Raw genomic sequence first — 25,302 nt, 5'->3', positions numbered from 1 at the left:
AATGAACGGTATAGCGGCAGGAGTGGCCTTGAACGTTTGACCTAATTGTTCCACGCTCACGTGTGCATGAATACTACACTCACGAGATATACTTACAATTTATGAACAGATTTAACGTTCTTCTCCTACCTATTTTATGCTTCTAGCTTCGTTTGCGATTTTATAGATCCATACCTCAAATTTTTTGCCAAGTTTTATGACTTCGATGAAGGTCATTGCGGTTTATTTTTATTCAATTTGCTTGTGTGGAGATTTATTTAGGGGCTTTGGAGATTAAGGGTTTATTTGGACATTAAGCAATTTTTTAAATTTGAAATGTGGACCTTCGGAGATTTAGAAACTTTTTAATTTAAAGTCTGCAGGGTTTAAAAATTTGATAATATTAAGATGTGGAGAGTGAGAAAGTTTAATTTACAAATCTAGGATCTGATATTTCGAAGTCATATTGCTAAAAATTATTTTTTATCAAAAATGATTGTTGAGAGTCCTCGTGCGCCTACCCTAACCTGACTCCAGTTACACCAATTATACAGAGCAACGTAAAGGGGATGTAGCACCCTTAACAAACCGATCGATATTAGTACCAACTGTTCCTGTTCGCAGCCCGTTACATGGAGCGTTAAAACCAAGAAGCAAATATGTGCACGTATAGTTTCCATACCTGGCATTGCTGTGGTCCCTGTCGGTTGGGCGACGAAGCCTTCGGTCTTGGTTTCCTCACTCCCAACTTTCCAGGATCCCCGCCACCAGGTCTCGACTCTTCGCTGCTACCTGCAAACCAAAAAACCACCCATCAAAAAAAACATTCACATTCACTCGCCACAAGAAGGCGCTTCGCAAACGCGAAATTAAAACGAACAATGTACCGATGTCAACCCATTAGTTGGCGCATGAACTCAAAGTAAAAAAATAACTCCGTCTTATGTCTTGACACTTCGAGAAATTATCGAGATACTATCGAGAAATTAGCAGTCACATGAAAAAGACAGGTATATTTCTGTCCAGAGATCACCTTGTGAGGAGCGAACGTTACAAAGCGTTCGTCACGTTTCGCGGCTAACCCCATCGAGCCCGCTGATAAATCGAGACAACCGCAGATCGAGCAAGAAACACGTACTCGTCTTTCGTCGATCGGCAGTCCGATGTTTCGAGATTCTCGATCGAGTCGATTTCTTGCGACACCGTGCGAGATTCCGCTCGAGAAAGCTCGAACACGCCTCGATTTCTTCGCGCGACGAGGGAAGAAGGGGAGGCCTCGACTTATGGAAGATTGATTGCCCTTTTTGCGATCCGCGTAGGATATAGTTAATGGTCGATTGGATGGTCGTCAACATCGATCGAGACCTCGAGAAACGATCTACACGCTCGTCACTCGCTACAGCCTTCAGCATCGCTTGTTACTGTCGCTCGACGAGAAAAAGTGTCTACCCTGTTTTAGCTTGACGGAGACTTTCTTTCGCCTGCGACTCGAATTACCTTGGGTATAACCTTCGATGACGTTTAAAGCATGGTGGAAGAAAAACAACCTGCTTTCGTACCAAAGTTTTGCGTAGAGTGCTCGATAAATACACGGTTTTGGGGCTTTGACGGAAGCTGTTGCAAAATGGACATTTACTGAGCAGCTAATTATTGGTGTCGTTTATTTTATACTGTAATGTCCACTCAATAAATACTCAGTATATTGAGTATTAACTATATTGAGTATTGGGTACTTCGAAGGTAGGCCGTCCCTTGCGACGGTTATTTATCGAGCAGTCAATAACAAGAAATAATATTTTTTAATTCATACTGTAATACTTTTGTTGATTCGAATTACTGTAGATATAGAAATATGTTTAAAGTACAGTCAATGATATAATCCTGTATTCAATGGTAACTCGATAAATACCCAATATAGGGGCTCTGGAGGCAGGCTCTCCCTGAGAGGAGACATGACGGACATTTATCGGGCAGCCAATAACACGAGATTGTTATATCACGCTGTAATACTAAAATTAAACACAAAAATTATATCTCCTGTGTCTTATTCTCCCATTTACTCTCAATAGTTTTTAATTTACTGAAAGTACGTTAATACTAATATCAAAATTGTTGTATGTACGTATTTTGAGAAAATCTCATGAAACGTATTTACATATCAACAGTAACAGAAAGTAGTACGTTCAGAATAGAGTCGAAACCCATCGAATGAATCAATATTTCTTTCTCATTATGCCGGGAACGGTAATTACTACATCAATGTGGACATTTTGGACATCGGCTGAACATTTTCCCTTATTCCGAGCGAAAATTTCGCTAATTCGGAAAACGCGACCGAAAGCCGTGTTCCCTCGTAAAGACTGGTGCCTTGATTTAATCCGCGTTTCGTCGCTAATTAAATTAATTAACATAGCGGGACAATACGCGGCGCCGGATGGTCTTTTGTTCCGTGGCAGCTTTGATCAATAATCTCGCTTTGTGAAATCAAACCGACAATTGTATTTGACGTTTGGCATTCAATTCTCCTCTCGCATTTTTAACTCGGCTCTCGCGCAAAGGAGTTTTCTGTCAGCTCATCCTTTGTACGTTTTGCTACGTGTTTCATTTTCGCGATACTTGCGAATATCAATGTTCCTGCAGCTTTTTCGCGTACTTCCGCTTTTTTTTCGCTATAATTATACGTTCCGCAAACATGCCGCGTTACATTACCAACGAAACGGTGTAATTAATTAACTGGTAGGTTCGTGTATGCTTAATTGAAAAAATCGATATGCGCGGTATAGTGCGATAAGTGAATTTAAAAATTGGGATATGGAGAAGGAGATTATGCAATGTTTTAATTGTGAGATAACGTACTGCTTTTGAATGAAGTACTTGTAATAGTTTGTGGAGCTAATGAAATTTTTAATCCATTAAATTTGAAACAGGAATTCAGCAATTAAATAATTGAATTGAACAACTGAATTGAATAATTGAACTGAATAACTGAATTGAATAATTGAATTGAAAAATTGAATTGAATTATTGAATTGAATAATTGAACTGAATTATTGAATTGAATTATTGAATTGAATAACTCAATTGAATAATTAAACTGAATAAGTGAATTGACTAACCGAATTGAATAATTGAATTGAATAATTGAATTGAATAACTGATTTGAATAACTGATTTGAATAACTAATTTGAATAACTGATTTGAATAACTGAATTGAATAACTGAATTGAATAACTGAAGTGAATAACTGAAGTGAATAACTGAATTGAATAACTGAATTGAATAACTGAATTGAATAATTGAATTGAATAATTGATTTGAATTGATTAATTGGATAATTGGATGATTGAAGAATTTAAAAATTTGAGAATTCAAGAATTTCAGAATTCAAAAATTCAAGAATTCAAAAATTTAGGAATCAAAAAATTCAAGAATCCAGACATTCAGAAATTCAAGAATTTGAGATTCAAGAAGCCAAAAATTTAAGAATCCAAAAATTCAAGAATTCAAAAATTCAAAAATCCAAAAATTCAAGAATCCAAAGTTCGAGAATTCAAAAATTCACAAATCCAAAAAATCGAAATTTCAAAAATTCCGAATTTCCAAAATGTGGAAGGTCAGCAATCCAAAAATTTATAAATTCAAATAATCAAAAATCTTTAAGCGTCCCAATTAGCAAGTCGATAGTTCACTTCATTTTTTCGTACTGTCCGTTCGCAAATTCTATCGGAATATTATGAACCAACGAACCGACACCCGTGCACCGCGCCAACCTAACCGTAAGAAACAATCCGAAGTTAGTTGGCGTTTATGCCAACAAAAAGTCTGACTAACGTTCCGAGCAGAGGTAATGGATACGAAGCTTCCGAGTCAATGGCGCAAAATCGAGAATCGGGGGCAAGTCGGGCAATAGATAGTTGAACTTTTTGTCAACGGAGCCCGGAATATATATCGCAGGAAGATGGAGGGAATCGTTAACGTTCGCCATCGGCGGCTTCACGTTATCAATCAAACAGCATCGAAATAAATATCCTGCGACTTATCATGCTTAATTCACTGTTATCGATGTTCTTCAATAGATCAATGCTGAGATTATAATTTTCCTTAAGAAAATAACTGGTTATGAGAAAATTTCTTTGAGGAAATTCTTGATATAACACAAGGATTATTAATTATACGATAATACGAGTCTTTTTAATTATACGATAATACAACTCTTTTTAATTATATTAAGAAATACGGTCAAAATTTAGGTTAGGTTGTATTATGATTACATGTGGATATTGTAACTTCATATTCGTATTAAATATTTTAATATATCATTCATTTTATGATAATGACCAACGGCATATCTCACGGTATCGATATGAAATTTCATTGAGACGTAAAAGTTATAATATATATTTTTTGTAATATTGTGCAAGTATCGTATTTTTTAGGTTATGTTATGACGATCGAGGTTAGATTACGATGCATGATATTATTTTAGACTGCAATTATGATACTTAAATGATTAGTAAAATTACTTACATTTATAATTATTTATATTTATTTATAATTATTTGAGTCATTACAATTTTAATAATTTTAATATAAATTTGAGTAATTACAATTTGAATGATTTTGATATAATTTCAGAAATTTCAATTTTAACAATTCTATCATGATTTCAGTAATTTTCGTATAATTTTAGTAATAACAATTTAGGTACTTTTAATTTTAAATTTCACTAACCTTAGACTACACAAATTTTGTTTAATTTATATAAAAATTACAATAATGTTTTATACAAACAGAGATGTCTCTAGAAATTCTACGTAAACAATATGGAAATTATTAATTCAAGAAGATTGGATACATGCTTCTTTTAAAAGTGAAGATAATTAATCGCTTTCTTAATTGGCTCCTAGCAGTATATTTGAACAGTAGCTGCCCAGAACTGCAATTAATCAAACAGTTGATAAATTTTCTCGAGTTTTAATCTCCTTCAATTATGACGCAAACAATTCATTTACCAACTTCAGTTAATTAAGATATCACTTAAGTATCATCTTCGTATTTCAATCATTTGATGAAAGCAGATGAAACCACGGTTTATCGATATTTTTGTACCAACAATATTCGTCTATATATTTACTCTTCTTCTGGCTTTATACGCAATTTTTAAAATTTTGAAATTTTTACATTTTGAAATTTCTAAATTCTCAAATTCCAAAATTCTCAAATTCCAAAATTCTCAAATTCCAAAATTCTCAAATTCCAAAATTCTCGAATTCCAAAATTGTCAAATTCCAAGATTCTCAAATTCCAAGATTCTCAAATTCCAAAATTCTCAAATTCCAAGATTCTCAAATTCCAAAATTCTCAAATTCCTAAATTTTCAAATTCCAAAATTCTCAAAATCCATAATTCTCAAATTCCATAATTCTCAAATTACAAAATTCTCAAATTCCAAAATTCTCAAATTCCAAACTTCTCAAGTTCCAAAATTCTCAAATTCCAAAACTCTTTAATTCAAAAATTCTCTAATTCCCAAATTCTTAAATTCCCAAATTTTTAAATTCCAAACTTCTCAAGTTCCAAAATTCTCAAATTCCAAAACTCTTTAATTCAAAAATTCTCTAATTCCCAAATTCTTAAATTCCCAATTTTCTAAATTCCCAAATTTTTAAATGCCCAAATTTCTAAATTTCTAAATTCCTAAATTCCCAAATTTCCAAATTTAAAATTAAAAAAATCAAATGTCTCCCAACACTTAGCTCTCCCAAATATCTAAATCCCCAAATTCACAAACCCCAAAATTTCACTCCCATTCCATACATAAAAAGCATAATTCAGTATCAAAATCTCCTCCCAAACGTCAAAATATTTTCATCTCTAATATAAAATCCCCCGTCCGCAATCGATGATCGCAATCATTAATTTCATAAAAGTTAATTAAAATCCCCCACTGCCTCCTTTCGACTCGTATCAGTTTCATTTTATGTTAATTAACATTCGTTTTAATTTATAACTTCAATTATCGTGCATCTCCAAATAATATAACACAATTTTGTCGAAAAAGGTGTGTCAATCAAGACCGAAACATTATTACATTTAAATAAATTAATTAAAACCTCAGCTCCCCTTTCATTTCTGTAACGTCGAAACACCGCGCAAAATTACCGGCATTACCGAAAGAAATATTCGTCCCGTTTCTTTGACCGGAAATTCACCAACCATCGCAAACACCGCGTGTTTTTTCAATGATATAAATTTTTATTTTACCGATCTTCGCGAGCGGCACTGAATACAGCACGCGCGCAAATATTTTCGCAATAATTATTCGACCGATGTTTTCAACGTTCCGTTACATTTTTGCGGTAGCCGGGTACTTTACCGATCTCGCGTGACTACAGATCGTCGCGTTTTACCAAGGATCCTTTTCACTTGTGCAAACAACGGAACGTTTATTTGCTCCGATTCAATTTCAAATCGCTGTTTATTTTCGATACGTCCTGCTAAAACAGGAAGGTCTGCGTGTACAATAAAAATAACGTCTAAAAATAAATTTCCGTTGCTTCGCAGCAATTCTGATATTTCCTGAACATTTTCAAATAATACATTTTTCTCTCCCTTTTTTATTTCATTGTACATGTAATTGCGGACATTGCGTGTACTTTTGAATTTAGTACCGTATTCAGCTATTAATTGTACAATTTTCATGTATCTTTTACATTTTTACATTTTTTAATATTTTACACTTTTACATTTTTATGTATTCGTGTATTAATATATTTATTGTGTTTTATATATTAAAATACGTATAATATTTATTGGAATTAATATATGGCGTAATATATGTATATTAGAAATAACATATGTTAACATATGTAGTATTTTACATGTATTCATATATGTTAACATATGTAGCGTTTTACGTGTATTCATACATGTAAACACATGTACTGTTTTACGAGTATTCATATATGTTAATATATGTAGTATTTATAACACATTTAAATATATTAACATATGTGATATTTATAACATACTCACATATCACAACATATGTAGTATTTCACGTGTATTCATATATGTTAATATATGTAGTATTTATAACACATTTAAATATATTAACATATGTGATATTTATAACATACTCACATATCACAACATATGTAGTATTTCACGTGTATTCATATATGTTAATATATGTAGTATTTATAACATATTTAATTATATTAACATATGTGATATTTATAACATATCATAACATATGTAGTATTTCACGTGTATTTATATATGTTAATATATGTAGTATTTATAACACATTTAAATATATTAACATATGTGATATTTATAACATACTCACATATCATAACATATGTAATATTTATATCATATTCATATATGTTAATATTCAATAATACGTATACCATATTCACATATGTTAATATATGTAGTATCTATGACATATTCACATATGTTAACATATGTTGTATTCATAACATATTTACATATATTAACATATATGTATAATACTTATAATGACATATATGTATTACATATATTGACACATGTAGTACTTATAACATACTCACATTAATATGTGCAATGTTTATAACATATGAGCACATATCAATATATGTATTACTTATAACATGTTCACATATGTTACCACATATTATCTACAGCACATTAACACACATTAACATACACATACACTGACATATTAATTTTACAAGTTTCATATTATGTTTTCTATAAATTATTTTCAACTGTGTATTTGCAAGTTTGTAACTAACAAATATTGATTTTGAAACATCCTGTAAAATTCGGTAAATGACAGTCGATATTTCCAATAAAAAAAAGGGTTAAAATATTGAAGGAATCGAGTGTTTACGGTTCATAACGATCGATCGTTAACCAACGAGGGGAAGACAATTTGTCGTCGGATGGGTTGTCAGTCTCAGGGTGTTTCGCGACATCTTGTCGACCCGACACGGTTTCCGGCCGCGCTGTCCGAAACCGACGGCTTCCGGAAGTTTGCCTCCAGCGAAACTCGATACACGTTGCGTTTCTGCTTCCGTAGAACTTAACCCTTTGTACCCGAGGACATGCATTTCCGGCGAGATCTCACTTTTCCCCGTGGGGGATATTTGTTCGGACGATGTCCTGGGTTTTGGAACTGTTCTATTCAATGCGATTGTTCAAGCAGATTAACTGCTCTGTGTTATAATTGCGATTATTGTATATTCAAGGAATTGTTTATAGCTAATTATGTATATGGGAATTTAGAAAAATTGTGGAGATAAAATATATTTTATTCTTTAGTATAATTTAGATGAGTTATGATATGAGTTATGGTACGTAAAATAAGAGATGAATAAAGCAATGGTAGGTTGTGGAATTCTAATGAAATTAAGTCAAGAAGTAGGATAATGAAATAGTAGAATAGTGGTATAGTATAATGGTAGAAAAATCAAATAGTAAAGCAGAGGATTAATGCAAGAGTAAAGAAGTGAAATAGTGTAGTAATATAATTGTATAATAGTGAAATAGTGAAATATTGAAGCAGTGAAGTAGTAAAGTAGTGAAACAGTGAAGTAGCGAAGTAGCGAAGTAGTGAAGTAGTGAAGTAGTGAAGTAGTGAAGTAGCGAAGTAGTGAAGTAGTGAAGTAGTGAAGTAGTGAAATAATGAAATAGTGACATAGTGAAGTAGTGAAATAGTGAAGTAGAGAAATAATGAAATAGTAAAATAGTGAAGTAGTGAAATAGTGAAGTAGAGAAATAATGAAATAGTAAAATAGTGAAATAATAAAATAATAAAATAGTAAAATACTGAAACAGCAAAATAGTGAAATAGAAAAGTAACAAAATACTGAAACAGCAAAATAGTGAAATAGAAAAGTAACAAAATACTAAAATATTAAAATACTAAAATACTAAAATACTAAAATACCAAAATACAAAAATACAAAAATACAAAAATACCAAAATACAAAAATCCTAAAATCCTAACAAATTTCAACACTACGATCAAAGAGTACCAAAATACCGAAACAGTAAAAGTAAAACCTGAAAATAAAAGGTCCGTAAAAATCTAAAAAAATCAGTTCGACGATTTCATCATTTCACCATGAAACTCTTACCTTTATCACCAGACTTATAAATATAGGAAGGTAAATAATTCCATTCCCTCATCCGCGATTCCCTTTTATTTCATTCCCGATCCCTCGATATATTACCGTTCTTATTTTTACTGGCCGTAAAAAAAGCCCGACGTACTTCCGAGCAGGAAACTTCGAGATTTTTGTTCCCGGTATTTTGGAATCAGACGGTGGCTGAATAAAAAATTAAACCGGCAAGCCCGTTAATAAAACAAAAATATAGAAGCGGTGGTACGAGCAACAGCGTAAAAGGGAATTAAAAATATAAGTGCTCTTTATAAAAGAAACTCGGCTCGCGGTAAAAGTAAGCGACAGCCGAATAGTGGGAGACGAAGTAGAAAAAAAAATAATAAAAAAAAAATATGGAAACAGGGGTTGGTCTCGTATAAATAGAGGAACACACGGAAAATACGTTTTTTCGCGCTTGGTCACAAAGAACACGATTCTGAATGGAACTGTCTGAACAGTTTTAAATTGCATCGCTAACGCGTTGCTGAAAGAAATACCTTGCCCCGCCATGCTTTATTCTCTTCCAAGGAGTATAAATACCTTTCTTCACGCTGAACTTCGAAATAATGGCGGCAAAAAGTGCACTCCTGCACAATGAATCGTTCTCATTTATTCTCTCGGTTGTTCGATCGGTCTTAGAAAGGCTCTTCCTTTTAAACTTCATGGTATCCCAAATTTACTGTTATTCCAAATATTGTTATTATAGGATTCTAAATTTGTAATTTTGTAACGTTTAAAAAATTATTATTATAGTATTCCAAGTTTATCATTTTATAATGTTTCAAAAATTGTTATTATAGAGTCCCAAATTTACTATTTTATGGTAACCCAAAAGTTGTTATTATAGTATGCCCAATTCACCATTTTATACTATCCCAAAAATTGTTATTCTAATATCCCAAATTTGGTATTTTGCGGTATCCTAAAAATTGTTATTATAGCACCCCAATTTACCATTTTATACTATTCCAAATTTACTATTTTCTACCATTCCTAAAATTGTTATCATTGTATCCCAAATTTGCTATTTTATAGTATCTCAAAAATTGTTATTACAGCATCCCCAATTTACCATTTTATACTATCCCAAATTTACTATTTTCTACCACCCCCGAAACTTTTATCATTGTATCCCAAATTTGCTATTTTATAGTATCTCAAAAATTGTTATTACAGCATCCCCAATTTACCATTTTATACTATCCCAAATTTACTATTTTCTACCACCCCCAAAACTCTTATCATTGTATCCCAAATTTGCTATTTTATAGTATCCCAAAATTGTTACTACAGCATCCCCAATTTACCATTTTATACTATCCCAAATTTAGTATTTTCTGCCACCCCCAAAACTCTTATCATTGTATCCCAAATTTACTATTTTAATATAACCCAAAAATTGTTATTACAGCATCCCCAATTTACCATTTTATACTATCCCAAATATACTATTTTCCACCACCCCCAAAACTCTTATCATTGTATCCCAAATTTTAATATAACCCAAAAATTTGTGTCCGTTAACCACTATCTACTATCTACCACTCTTCATTATTTATAATCTACCACCTCTTACCCCATTACCTATTATCTACAACCTATTACCATCTATTTCCTACCACCAAAACCACTTCTACCAGCAGTATTCACTATCTCCTCCCCCAAAAAGACATCAACCTAAAAATCAAAATCCCTGCCACAATCCCAAGTGTGGTCGTTTGGACGTTGAATGGGACTGACGAGCAGTCCGTTGGTTACGAACACATTAATGCATTGAAATGGAAAGATTCTCCCGGCGATACTCGTCCGGAATGCATATCGTGCACAGAATTCTTCGTGTCCACACACGGGATCATGTTCGTGTTTATTGCAACAGGCATCGCATCGCCGATGGTGTGCGTCGACGTGCATTTGCAGCACCGAATGATGGCTCACTTGAAGAGAACGCGTGTTCGTATGCCACTCTCGAGTCTCGCACACGTGTGCGAATGCATTCATTCACAGTTGCGAGAACCTGTTCTGTACACGTGACTTTTTTGTACGTTTAATTGCATAGATGCATCGTGAATGGAAGAGATGCTCGAGACGATCGATGCGGGATTCTGCGATGCTGCATTTGCTGATACCTAAACTTATGTCTAACCTCTTCAGGCATCATTTTTCTGACTTAACTTGTCACTGTAGCACACCCTTAATACTAAATTGAAAATAAAATTGAAAAAATTGAGATTTATTTAAATTTATTGGCGGGACGTCAGTTCACTTGACTGAATTAAAATGACAGATAAGTCAAAATGGCTGATTTTACGATTTTGTTTAATTTGGTATCGAAGCTGTTAATAGCAATATCAGGAATTTTTATTGGCATTAAAATATACTATTATTTGTTTATCAACCTTGAAAACGTTTATTAGATATTTAGATAAATTTATCGATGCTTTGTTATTAAATTTTATTGCACACAAAGTCTGAAGTGGCGTCACAATATGGCCGCCATGTTACGCAGTCATCCATGTTGTTTCACGCGACCATCTTGTATACCACTGTCGTTGCAATAAAATTAACTTCTCTTTTAAATAAAAATATTTTACAAATTCTAAAACTACCAAAACTATTGAAAATCTCTGAATATGAATGACGTTTTTTAGTTAAGAATATAAAAACTAGTATAATATTTTAATATACTCTTGAATTTCTTTAACTTATCAATCATAAACAACAAACGAAAGCTACTTTCAAAAATCTCTATACAAAGAGATTTTTGCGTCTACAAAATAACAATTTTAATTCAGCTTCAGTATATTTGAACCTTTGCAGACATAATTATCTTGATTAACTCGAGTAATCGTGAATATCTTTGGATTGTTTCGAATGCCTTTGAAAGTTCCTTTGAAAGCAGAAACTCTTTTCCTTCAGGATCAACAACACCATTCCGTTTATTACTTTCACTGCACCACTTTTCTGATTGCAGGACGAAGTAACGAATGTATAAAGATATAAAAAGACCGTGAAACTACGGGGATGTTTGTTAGCTTTTAATTGTTAAAAAGAGCAGAGTGACTGCACGGAGTTGTTTCGCTTCAGGTATATTTGTTTACATCTCTACGATAAGAAGCACTTCAGACGGTGTGTTTTCCTGTCGGGAAAATGGGTCAAGGGATTCGTGCAACCACTTTTCCCCGGTTTAGTGCATCGTTTTCATTATGCAGCCTTTAAGGTTCACTGCAGGCCTTTATGGCTCCTTCTAAATGTTGCATGCGTATTCACGCTCGTAACTTTCCTGCGTGGTTCAGCTTGACTTAATCTTGAGTCTACTTTCTCTTTTCAGAGATTTTGCTTTCTCTGCGTTTAAATTACTACGGAAAATATTTAACCTACTAGTTGCTGAGAATTTTCTGCACTCGTTTTCAGTGTGCACTTTACAAATTTGTTAACAGAAACATAACAAATTTTGCAAAAATTCAAATCTGGATAATTATTTTCAGATTAAGTACATTTTGTAAAAGTTAGGTTAACCTTGACGACTTCTCACATTACACTCATAACCTCACTTTTTAGATTATGTTGAAGCATTTGGTGAACAAGAATTCTGTAAAGGTTTTTAGTTTTTAAAATCTTTTTCTCTGTTTAAGTTACTAAAAAAAATATTGAACTCACAAGTTTATCCACCCTTTGCAATAAACACAAAATTTTACCAGAACGTGTATTTCAAAATCATTTAATCCACAAAAGCACAAAACGTTCTTTTCAAATTTTTCTAATAAATTTATCAACACAGAAAAACATTGACTTCCAAATATATAAAATAATAATAATGTTGTTTGATTTCGTAAAACGTCATTCTCGTTTCGATACCTTTATAAACATCCCGTTGTTTACTTTGCACGTATTGTGCAAATCCGAGAAATGTAAATATCGCCGATATTTGGAGAGCCGTATATTTATAGTGCCATAGTTTGTCTAACGTGGCGATATTCCCCGAGGCAAAAAATCGATCGATCGTGCATAGAGAAATCGAACAAATGCTGTCGTGTCCATTTTTTTTTGTTATCGGCGTTTTTCTCTCGGAGAGCCGCGAATAAGCGTACTTTTGAATAACCTGGATGGAAATTGTAACTGGCTACGAGCATTGAAATCGATTTTGGCTTCGGGGATTTAACGTGGCAAGGCCAGGCCACTGTAGGGAACCACTGTCCGTCAGTGATCAGATTTAACGATAATGCCAGATAATTAGATTCCACCTCTAATTCCCATTACCAATCAAGGAATTATCAGCTGCTGGTAATTATTGGCCAAAATTACCTATTCTCTACGAATATCTCCATCTCCGTTTTGATGTTATCGCCACAGATTATTCTCACTTTTCGAACATCTCTGGACAGAATCATAATTGATTCCGATTTTGATTCTCGGAACAATGATATTCGTGTCGGCCAGGTTTTCGTCGAATCCGTTTACCTTTAAGTCGATGGGTTCGATCGATCGGTTAAATCGATTAGCTTTGTGACAATAATGGCCAGATGAAGTGCCTCGTTAAATACGAGTGATCATGTTAAATACACGTGGCAGCGGATGTGTCGAATCTTCAAGCTTTCTAATTCACATATGCACATATATGGAATATCGTAAATTTATACAGGTTGTCTCACAACTAGTAGGTCTCAGAAATGGATGGTAGATGACATGATTTTAAACAAGATTTCCCTCTACAAAAATGAGGTTTGAAGCTTCGTTTTAGAATTATTAAGGAAAAACATGGACAAAAAAGTACTACTTCTGACACCCTGTATATGTCTCCACTTATGAATTTTTTTTTTCAGAAACTACTTGTCCGATTCGACTACATTTTTTTGTGTTTAATTCAAAAAGAATTGGACTGCTATAAAATATTTTTTATTGACTTCGTCCATCTGTCTTATGATAACAAAAAATTTTAAGGAAAAGAGCACTAGTTGTGAGGCATCCTGTACAAATTTATAAACAGGCTTCACTTGCGAATTTTTTTCATAGAAACTACTTGTCCAATTCAATTGCATTATTTTTCGTTTTATTCACAAATAATTGGGCCGTTATAAAATATTTTTTCTTGATTTCGATCATCTGTCTTATAATAGCGAAAAATTTTAAGGAAAAGTGCACTAGTTGTGACACATCCTGTATTTATTTATAAACAGGCTTCACTTGCGAATTTGTTTCTCAGAAACTACTTGTCCAATTCAACTGCATTATATTTTGTTTTATTCACAAAGAATTGGACTACTACAAAATATTTTTTTTTTATCACGTCCATCTGTCATAATAACAGAAAATTTGACCAAATTCGTTTTCCTCAATGAGGAACGTAACAGGTTTAGAAAATGGTCCCCGCAAAAATTAGTACGTTACATAAAAAATACAGCGAAAATGAGAGGTATAGAGCAAAGTGCGGACACATCGACGAAGTGTAACCGGAAATTAGGTTCGTCAATGTTGGAAATTTCGTAGCGTTTCCTTTGACACGAGAATTTCTAAACAAACTTGAACTACGAATGTTGGCCACCGCAAAGAGCGCAGAGAGTCGCGACAATTATTTCTCATACATTATTTATCCTGCGCAGGGTACGCGAATACGTACATTTCCAGCGCTCTGACATTTTTGTGGGTGGTGGCTTAATAGGGCAGAACACATGAAAAATTGTACCGCGTTGCATGGACGACGATGTTTTGCATAGCTTGTAAAGTGCCCGAAGAGCTGGATAATTAAGACCAACGCGAGAGTTGAAATATCCCGACAACTTTCGCGACGTTTGTTGGACTTCTTGTGAAGCCCTTTTGCGTAACATTGAAACGATTTAAGTCGTTAAAATAATTTTGTGTGTTTTTAAGGATGAAGAGGTTGTTGATGTTAGATGTTGAATTACTGTTTGGTTCATTTGTTGAATGTTGTGGACATTATTGGTACTGTGTGTGCCTCGTTAGAAGACGGATGAAATGATGTGATAAAAAATGGTAAAAGAAATAAGATGTTAAAGTTGTGTAAGTGTTAAGTGGTAAAGGTGACAAAAATGGTAAACGTGCTACAAATAATGAAAATAGTAAAAATAGTGAAAACAGTGCAAATAATAAAAATATTGAAAATAGTGAAAATAGTAAAAACAGTGAAAACAATGAAAATAATAAACATAGTAAAAATACTAACAATACTAAAAATAGTAAAAATAGTAAAAATACTAAAAATACTAAAAATAGTAAAAATAGTGAAAATAGTGAAAATAGTGAAAATAGTGAAAATAGTGAAAATAGTGAAAATAGTGAAAATAGTCAAAATAGTGAGAATAGTGAAAATAGTAAAAATACTAAAAAATACTAAAAATAGTGATAATAGTAAAAATAGTAAAAATACTAAAAATACTAAAAATAGTGAAATCAGTGAAAATAGTGAATATAGTAAAAATAATAAAATAGCAAAACAATAAAGTAATAAACTAAGAAAACAACATAGCACGTCCCATACAAAGTGACCTGCAGAAATGAACCAAAACGCCTCACACACTCACATTTGCAAGGTCTACTTTCTACAAGGAATTTCTGCGTCACCTAATCGCAGCAGGGACAAGACTCGTATGAATATTAAACGCTTTCTGAATAGTTGCACAATCGCCACGTCCTCGGTGGCCTGTTAAATATACGCCAGGCCACGAAACCATGTGTTTGTCTAGCGGAATTAGCGATGCAATTATGCAGGTTGGTCGAGGAGAGACGCTTTCTCAGACACACATAGAAGCCAGTTTCTCCCCGAAGGGACGCGAACGAAATGTAACTGGCCAAACAACGTCAGCCAATCGCGAATATATTACGTTGACAGCGGTCGAATATTGTTACCAATTAACCGCTCCCACGACGTCCTGCTCGAATGGTCCATTAAAATGCATTGTACAGGCCCTGTTCAATTTTTAACCGCCCCGGTGCGATGTGCGAAACTGCTCAGGGAAAACGTACGCGTTTCGGGCACCGTACAAATTACGTGCGACGGTTTTGGGTGAAAATGACTAGTTCTGGGGTTGTACGCTTATTACAACCCCGCTGTATTCATTTCTACTGTTTTTGAAAATTACTGTTTTAGAACTGTGGGATTTATATGGTGTTATACTTGTAGATTTAATAATTGTAAGTTACAAATTTTTCAAAATTTACTAATTTTACGAATTTTGGGAATTTTGGGAATTTTGGGAATTTTGGGAATTTTGGGAATTTTGGGAATTTTGGAAATTTTGAGAATTTTGGAAATTTTGGGAATTTTGCAAAATTTGGAAATCTTACAAATTTTACACGTTTCACAAATTTTACTAATTTAGTGATTTAGTGATTTTGTGATTCAGTGATTCAGTGATTCAGTGATTCAGTGATTCAATGATTCAATGATTTAGTGATTTAGTGATTTAGTGATTTACTAATTTAGTGATTTAGTGATTCAGTGATTCAGTGATTCAGTGATTCAGTGATTCAGTGATTCAGTGATTCAGTGATTTAGTGATTTCCTAATTTGTGAATTGATAAATTCTTTCATCCCAAACTCCTATATCCCCAAAATTTCTACATCCTTAAATTCCTACATCTCAAAATTTCTATGTTCCCAAATCGCTCAATTGTCAAATTCCTAAATTCCCAAATCACTATATTACCAAATTTCTAAATCCCCAAATCCCTTGATTTCCACTCCTAAAAATTCTAAACTTCTCCATAAACCCGTAACAGAAAATGATTTCATTCCTCTCTTACCTTCTTTTTCCTACTGTCGCCAGTAGCCACTAGCATAATATGAACGTTCCCTAAGAACTAAAATCTTCAGAAGTTTGCAGAGAATTAGTGTTAATAAATATTAATAAATATTAATATTAATAGTTGGAAAATACATAAAAGTACCTATTGATTTGAACCTATACCATCCACAAAAACTTAGATCACTTGTCACCATTATACTCCAAGCCCTAACACTTTTCATAACATGACCCCTTCGAGCGCGAACGTTTGGCAAACAGCATTCGTATCAGAAATCCGTCCGAAATTTTGCCTCAACAAACGGGTTAAATTGTCGCATGTCTCGGAAGTTTACCCCAGGGAATTATTACAACAGCACAGAGCCGGTTGCAGAGAGATCGCGCGTTTCCGTCGCGATCGTCGATGCAATTATGCACACTAGCAGTCATAGTCGTCGCGGCGGTGACGCTCCGCTTTCTGAGACGCACGCTGAAATGGCGGAACTCCGTCGCCTAAGGGGGATACCCATGAAGGCGAACGCAATCGTGACGAGGTCGCGTTCCAGGCCGACTCGGTTAAGTACACTTTATTAAGCATGCCGTCTGCGCGTTGCTGCATCCACTTACGTGGTAAATGGAATTACAAACGCATCCAGCCACCGTTCGCGGGTTCCCGCTTGCGACTGACATCTTGTACTCACGCGTGTACACGCTGAATCAGCGATCACACTACGGTGTTATGTTTGCGCGATCCTCCGTGGACCACTGATTGTGAGATACGTGTTGGGAACATCTGCGAAATTGGGTATTCCTGGAGTGCGGATTTCGTTTGGGTTAATGCAATTTTTGGGAGTGAAACGTTTCTCATCCTGCGTGGTCTTACTTTTGTAGATGTGTTAGTTATCAAAGTTATGGGAGTTAAAATAATTACGTTTCTTTATTTTTATGAAGCTAGCAAATACTGAAATTTGTTAGTATTGGAATTTTCAATGTTCTGGGTATTTTAATTAATTTTTAAATTTTCAAGTATTTTGATAATTAAATTTTTTTGAATTAATGTGTTTTAATTAATAAATTTAAGTACCAAGTTTTTAGATTTTCAAGTATTAGATTTAACACTTTTTTAACTTTTGAGGGACAGTTTGCAAATTTTTTAAATTTCTAGTGTTAAGATTTTTGAACTTTTCAATTTCTGAGTTCTCAAATTTTTAAGTAGGGAATTCTCAGTGTTCTCAAACTTCTAAGCATTAAAATTCTCAAGTTACAAATTTCCAAGTATTAAGTTCTCAAGTTATTAAATTTCAGAATACTGAAATTCTCGGGTGATCAAATTTCCAAGTGTTAAATTTCTCAAGTTATCAAATTTCCTAGTGTTAAATTCTTAAGGTATCAAATTTCAATATACTGGAATTCCCAAATGATCAAGTTTCCAAGACTTAAAATTCCCAAGATATCAAATTTCCAAGCATTAGAATCTCAAGTTATCAAATTTCAATATACTGAAATTTCCAAGTGATCAAATTTCTAAGTATTAAAATTCCCAACGTATCAAATTTCCAAGTATTAAGTTCTCAAGTTATCAAATTTCAATATCTTGAAATTCCCTAGCTATCAAATTTCCAAGTATTGAAATACCCAAGTGATCAAAATTCCAAATATTAAAATTCTCAAGTGAGCAAATTTCCAAATATTAAAAATTCTCATTTATCAATCTTCCAAATATTAAAATTCCTCACTTATCAAATTTCCAACCATTAAAATTTCTGAATTACTAAATATTTATTTAAATTGAATATTCCACCATAATATTCCACAAAAAAACAAAAATTTGCCATACTTGAACTTCGACTGCGTCACGAGTAAAGTTCATTACAGCACAGGGGGTAAATTACCCTGTATCTTGATTAACTCCATTAACAGACAATCTTGATTAACCCTTCAAGGCACACTATCTCCAAGAAAATAAAGACTCAACTTGCACCAAATCTTTTAGACACGGTGAACTTTACTGCTTCTCTACAGCAGAGAATTACGCGTAAGCACAATGTGTGACAATGCTGTACGCAAGTACATTGAAATGAAGTTTTTCATGACTAAATTATTTTACCAAAGATATACTTCAACTTTGATAATTTACTTTTTTCGAAAATTCACGAAATATTTCCAAATGTTTCCAATATCGCCTATTAGTGCAAACCATGGTGCCTAAACTGGGCGTTACCTTTTATTCACATGTAATGTACTTTTGTGGATTTGTTAATACTCTTATGAAACGTGGTGAAGGCAAAAGATGCGAATCGAAACATATGAAAACGATCATTCGATTGAAACGGTGAGTGAGACAGTAGTGAGTCATGGTGCTATGTAATGTACGATGACATTCGCGAAAGCCACTATAGTGGACCGTCGTACAGAGAGGTATCCGCTAGAGCCACTATAATAACGCGTCGTGCCTAAGAGGCTAACTTGTAAATTCACTAACCAGCTTTATAGTAATAACAGTACTAACCTATAACTCTGGTATAAACTTTTCAAGAAGGGTTGAACTACGTCTTCACAAATCCAAAAATAAAATATTAACCCAACTCGAAACGAGTGAAGAAGTTCCTAGTTAAATCAAGTTGTATCCTTCGATACAATCGAAAAGGTCCGAGGGTCGAATTCAGCGCCGGTCTCGAGACGGTCGTTTATCAAATTCACTCGGTATGCACCGCATCAAAGACAGTGCCGTTGATTTATTAAATTGCGGGCCGGATGAAACCGCGAAAGAGGAATCTATTAACGACGAGGCGGATTCGACGTCGCGAGATGTCGTCCCTCGTCGTCGTGGGCGTCGTTGCTCCGGGGCGAAGATGCTCAAAGACAAAATTATTAAAGTTCCTCTCGGTGTACACACATTTATCTTTCGTCGATGTTTGCGCCGCTGGGACGAGTATACGGGACTTCCGGTAAATACGGCCCCGTCGCGTCCGTCGAAGCTGATGAAAAGCGACTTGTTTACCTCGTCGTTGGTGCTCCGTTGACTTCCGGAACGGCAGCAGGCAGAAAAAAAAAGAAAGGACGAAAGTTTCACCGGGGGACAGGAAGGAGATCCGCGTGTACTTAAGACGGCTTCGACGGAGAATCTTTTATTTCAAGGCTGCAAACTTTCGGCGGGTTCTTTGATAACTCGAGAAACGAGCAACCGTCGTGTCAGATTTAATAAATAATGATTTTGGTACAGTCGAGTCTTAATCGCTGTAGGGAGTATGATGTTAGAGAATACAACGGTGTATGCTCGATCTAGGGATTTGGAAAATTTTCGGTCTTTAGGGTGCGGTTTTCAATTTTCGAATAAACGAATTTTCAGATTGATTGACAAATTCATAAATTTTCAGACTTACACATTTTTTAACTTTAAAAAGTAACAAATAACAAAATAACAAATGGAAAAATTAAAAAATTTTTAGATTTCTTGACTTCTAAATTTTCAAACTTTCAGATTTCTTAATATATGAATTTCCAAATTAATAATTTGAGGAATGAAAAATGTTCAAACTGACACATTAACAAACTGGTAAAGTAAGACATTGGCAAATTGATAAATTGCAATATTAGTCAATTTCAAGATATTTCGTTATTCAAATTTTGTAATTAAAATCTCAAAATCCGAAAAATTGAAAAATTGAAGAATTGAAGGATTAAATAATTGAGGAATGGAAGAAGTGAAGAATTGAAGAATGGATGGTTTGGAGAATTGAAGAATTGAAGAATTGAAAAATTAAAGAATGGAAGAATTGAGTAATTGAAGAAATGGAGATTTGGAGAATTGAAGAATTGAAAAATTAAAGAATGGGAGAATTGAATAATTAAATTATTGGAGATTTGGAGAATTTCAGAATTGGAAAATTGAAGAATTGGAGAATTGGACAATTGGAGAATTGAAGAATTGGAGAATTGGAGAATTGGAGAATTGGAGAATTGGAAAATTGGTGAATTGAGAAATTGAGGAACTGAGGAATTGAGAAATTGAGAAATTGAGAAATTGAAAAATTGAAAAATTGAAAAACTGCAAAACTGAAAAATTGAAAAATTGAAAAATTGAAAAATTGAAAAATTGAAAAATTGAAAAACTTCTTAATCAAGTATCCAAAAACATAGAAACCATGGACAAAATCAATAACCAATATATCTGGTTTTAACAAAACCCATTCAGGACAATAACAATCTGCCCCGACACTACGGAGTTTACACGGAGCCGAAGGAGCACAACGCGGACATTTTCAATTATGGCGGGACGTTTCACAAAGAAGAAAATGCTTGGGTCCTCTCTGACCGGAGATTGTGCTCGGCAAGGCTCATTTCCGGCCGAGGAGCAGCTCGCTGCTTCTCTGATTTACTTTCAACATTCAAGAAGATACGTCTTCTCTCGTCTCGCGATCCATCTTTACCTCTTTCTCTCCGTCTGCTGTCGAATCGTTGTTACCGAGCCAACAACACCTGCGACCATCCTTCTCCGCATCTGGCCAGCTTCCTGTTTCGTCCTTGTTTCATGGCGTATCTAATTAATGATTGTTTCAACGTTGCTACTGCTCCTTGTCGTGCTTTATTTTCGACTGAAACGCAGCTTGCTGAAGGGACTGGCTCGTATAGGATTTAATTAGCAGACTCGGTACACAGGAGCCGAATACGTCTTCAGCAATTCACGCGGACGCTGAACATCAAATTTTACACTACTTTGACGTGTACGTATTCTTCGTAATACTTTTTTTTTATATTGCGTGTGCAACTGGAGATATTTCCCTGGGTTATCATAAATATAATTATTTTGTTGTCATAAATATATTTATACGTAATAAATATATGCATTATACGTATTTGGGTGTCCAGAGATTTTGAGGTTAACTTTTCTTCTTCTTACCAAAATTGTTTTTTTTTTGTAAAAATTGTGGTGACAAATGATTGGATGATTTTGCATGCAAATGTGAGTCAGAGAAGTGTAATAGTTTTTTTATATTTATCCACGTTTTTTGGGGAAAATTTAATTTTTTTGTTATATGCACATTCATGATGTACATATTAACTGCAGCAGTTGTCATAATTTATAATTTTCAAAAATTGTTTTAATTTTTAATTTGCAAAAGTTGTTATTATTTTTGATAAAAATTGATATAATTTTACAATATTATAATTTTGAATAACTAATCTAATGGAACTATTAGATAATTTCTGGTATCACAGAGAGTTTAAACACGAAGATTTTAAATTGGAAAAGGATTTGCTTTTCAGCATCTTTAAAACACGATCCAATAAGAAGGATATTCACACACAATCTTATGGATTCGTTTTTCTTACCGAGATTCAGATAAAATCCGCTGTAACTCTTCAATAAGCAATTCAATTCGCGTAGCTTAAACTCCGCTAATCAGGTTTACCATTCTCAGTAGAACAGCTTTTAGCTTAATTAGAAAAAAGTAGCGCTTTAAGCTCGATAATACCTTAAATGTACTGCATAGTTTCACACGATTAATTCGCACTAAATACCGAGATACACAAAGTGAATTGCATAATTGTTCGCGTTTATGCAAAATACTTTACTGCTTTTTGTAATGTAGCGAATAATTATTAAATTTTGTTTGCAAAAATAGAGTGCATTGTGATTTTAGATCGGACGAAAAATAAATTATTATTAATTTCGTGATTGTAAATATTTTTTCAAATATTTAATTCTATTATTTTTTAGAATTTTACTGTTATTTTTCACTACTTTAAGGATTCTATTATTTTTCACTAGTTTAATAATTTTATTATTCTCTATTGTTTCAATAATTTTATTGTTTTCTATTATTTCACAAATTTCATTACATTGTATTATTTTACTAATTTTATTAGTTTTCATAATTTTACTAATTTTGCTATTTGCCACTATTTCACTAATTCCACTATTTTGCACTATTTTACTAATTCTACTATTTTTCATAATTTTAGTAATTTTGCTATTTACCACTATTTCACTAATTCCATTATTTTGCACTATTTCACTAATTTTTCTATTTTTCATAATTTTGTTACTATATACCACTATTTCACTAATTCCACTATTTTGCACATTTTTCTAATTCAACTTTTTTCGATATTTTTCTGATTTTACTATTTTCAACCCCCTTTCAATAATTTAATTCTTTTCCACTATTTCACTAAATCAGCTATTTCACCCTAGTATATATTTTCTCTTCTACATATAACTTATTGTAAATACCAATTAACAAACATTATAATAAAAAAAAATCCTTTAAGCAATACATTTACAAGTATACAAGCGTATTACGTAAAGTACCTAAAAACAGTAAAGTAGATGTAAAAATTCGGAAAATGAAAAATGAAGGGGGTTTAAACCGAAACGGAAATCTCCGGCATCCCCCGGCTAAGGGTTAATTTTCGTCTTCGGGTCAGAATTAGGTCACAAACTTCGGCAGCTCGCGTACTTTTCCGAAAAGCTCGACAGATTCTCCGATACTTTCATCAAAGAATATCCCGGCGCTGACGTTCGCAGGATTCTCAATTTTTCGCAAACGAGACTTCGTCGCCGTGGAAGTTGCTCGTCGACGATACAAAGCGACCCGTATTACGAATCGACGAAGAAGGGGAGTGACGGGAAAAACCTTCGAGAGGGTTCGTAGGGCGAAAAATCGAGCAGAAAAGGGGAAAAGAAATAGAGCGACGGCGGAGTCGCGATACCGGGGTGGCCAATAACGGACCATCCCCGCCGTTAAAATCGCTTAAACCATCCCCTCAACGCGAGGCTAGATTTATCGCGAGAGGACTTAAAAAAAAAAGGAGAAAAAAGGAGGAACCAGAGGGTGAGGAACGAAGCACGACGATATATTCGCTGGTCCGTTGGAGTCCTCGCAGGGGGTGGCTTTGTAAGGGCGTACAGAAAGAACGCCAGACGCGCTATGGTAGGGTGGGTAGCTGGAGTGGACGAAGAAAAGGGGTTGGGTGTGTTTCCAAAGGAGGGAGAGAGCGAGGGAAACGACAGCAACCACCCCAATTTATAATATTTATCGCCGGTAGCCGATAATGGAATTTCGCCTGCCGCGTTTATGCGCGCACATACAGGGTGGTTTCGCTTTTACGTTGCACCTCGTACAAATCGTTATTAAGTAAAAATTTGTGGTTGGGGTGCGGAAATGTTTATACGGTGTTTGCTTATGGTGGAAGTATGATTTTTAACGGAATTTGATTTTATGGAAGGGTGAGATTTAGGAAGATTGAGGTGGTAAATTTTTTTAGATGGAAATTGAAAATTTGGAGGTTTGGAGGTTTGGAGATTTGGAGATTTGGAGATTTGGAGATTCAGAGATTTGGAGATTTGGAGATTTGGAGATTTGGAAATTTAGAGATATAGAGATTTGGAGATTTGGACATTGGGAGATTTAGAAATTTAGAAATTTGGAAATTTAGGTATTCTGAAACTTAGAAATTATTAAATTTACTAATTACGAAGTTCAGAATCATTGAAATTTGGAAACTTTTAGATTTGGGAACCCTAAAATTTAGAAATTCAAAAATTCACAAATCCTGAAATCCACAAATCCAGAAATCCACAAATCCACAAATCCACAAATCCAGAAATCCAGAAATCCAGAAATCCACAAATCCACAAATCCAGAAATCCAGAAATCCCGAAATCCAGAAATCCAGAAATCCAGAAATCCAGAAATCCACAAATCCACATATCCACCAATCCACATATCCACCAATCCACATATCCACCAATCCACATATCCACCAATCCACATATCCACCAATCCACATATCCACCAATCCACATATCCACCAATCCACCAATCCACCAATCCACATATCCACCAATCCACATATCCACCAATCCACATATCCACATATCCACATATCCACATATCCACATATCCACATATCCACATATCCACATATCCACATATCCACATATCCACATATCCACATATCCACATATCCACATATCCACATATCCACATATCCACATATCCACATATCCACATATCCACATATCCACATATCCACATATCCACATATCCACATATCCACATATCCACATATCCGCCAATCCACATATTCACCAATCCACATATCCACCAATCCACCAATCCACATATCCATCAATCACCAAATCCACAAATTCACAAATTCATCAAATTCATCAAATTCATCAAATTCCTCAAATTCCTCAAATTCCTCAAATTCCTCAAATGCCCAAATCCAATATTCTCAAATTCAGAAATGTAAAAAAGATCACAAATATATATGATTATCAAACGTAATATAAATAATGGAAATATCACACATGAAGAATAGTTTTCATGCCACCCCGTATATGGCCTTAGCCCAGCTCCTCTTAAATTCTGAATCGGGACGTATGGCCAGCTTCCACCCGCTCGTAATATTCCTC

At 34.1% G+C, this 25,302-nt stretch overlaps 1 protein-coding gene across 11 annotated transcripts in view; it reads right to left on the bottom strand.

The window, feature by feature from the left end:
- The window catches only part of LOC100876992 (uncharacterized), a 514,205-nt gene that overhangs the window by 159,676 nt on the left and 329,227 nt on the right, over window positions 1–25,302 (bottom strand). For all 11 annotated transcript variants that reach the window (XR_013039710.1, XR_013039711.1, XM_076536597.1 and 8 more), the window contains one exon: window positions 662–771. Coding sequence is in view for 9 of the 11 variants with exons in the window: in XM_076536597.1 (XP_076392712.1) it covers window positions 662–771 (110 nt within the window). In the remaining 2 variants the exon portion in view is untranslated. The remainder of the gene's footprint in view (window positions 1–661; window positions 772–25,302) is intronic.

The sequence above is a fragment of the Megachile rotundata genome, chromosome 10 (assembly GCF_050947335.1).
Source record: "Megachile rotundata isolate GNS110a chromosome 10, iyMegRotu1, whole genome shotgun sequence".
NCBI classification, from domain to species: domain Eukaryota; kingdom Metazoa; phylum Arthropoda; class Insecta; order Hymenoptera; family Megachilidae; genus Megachile; species Megachile rotundata.
Note: the sequence above shows the minus strand (reverse complement) of the source record. Positions and strands in the feature narration are given on the sequence as shown.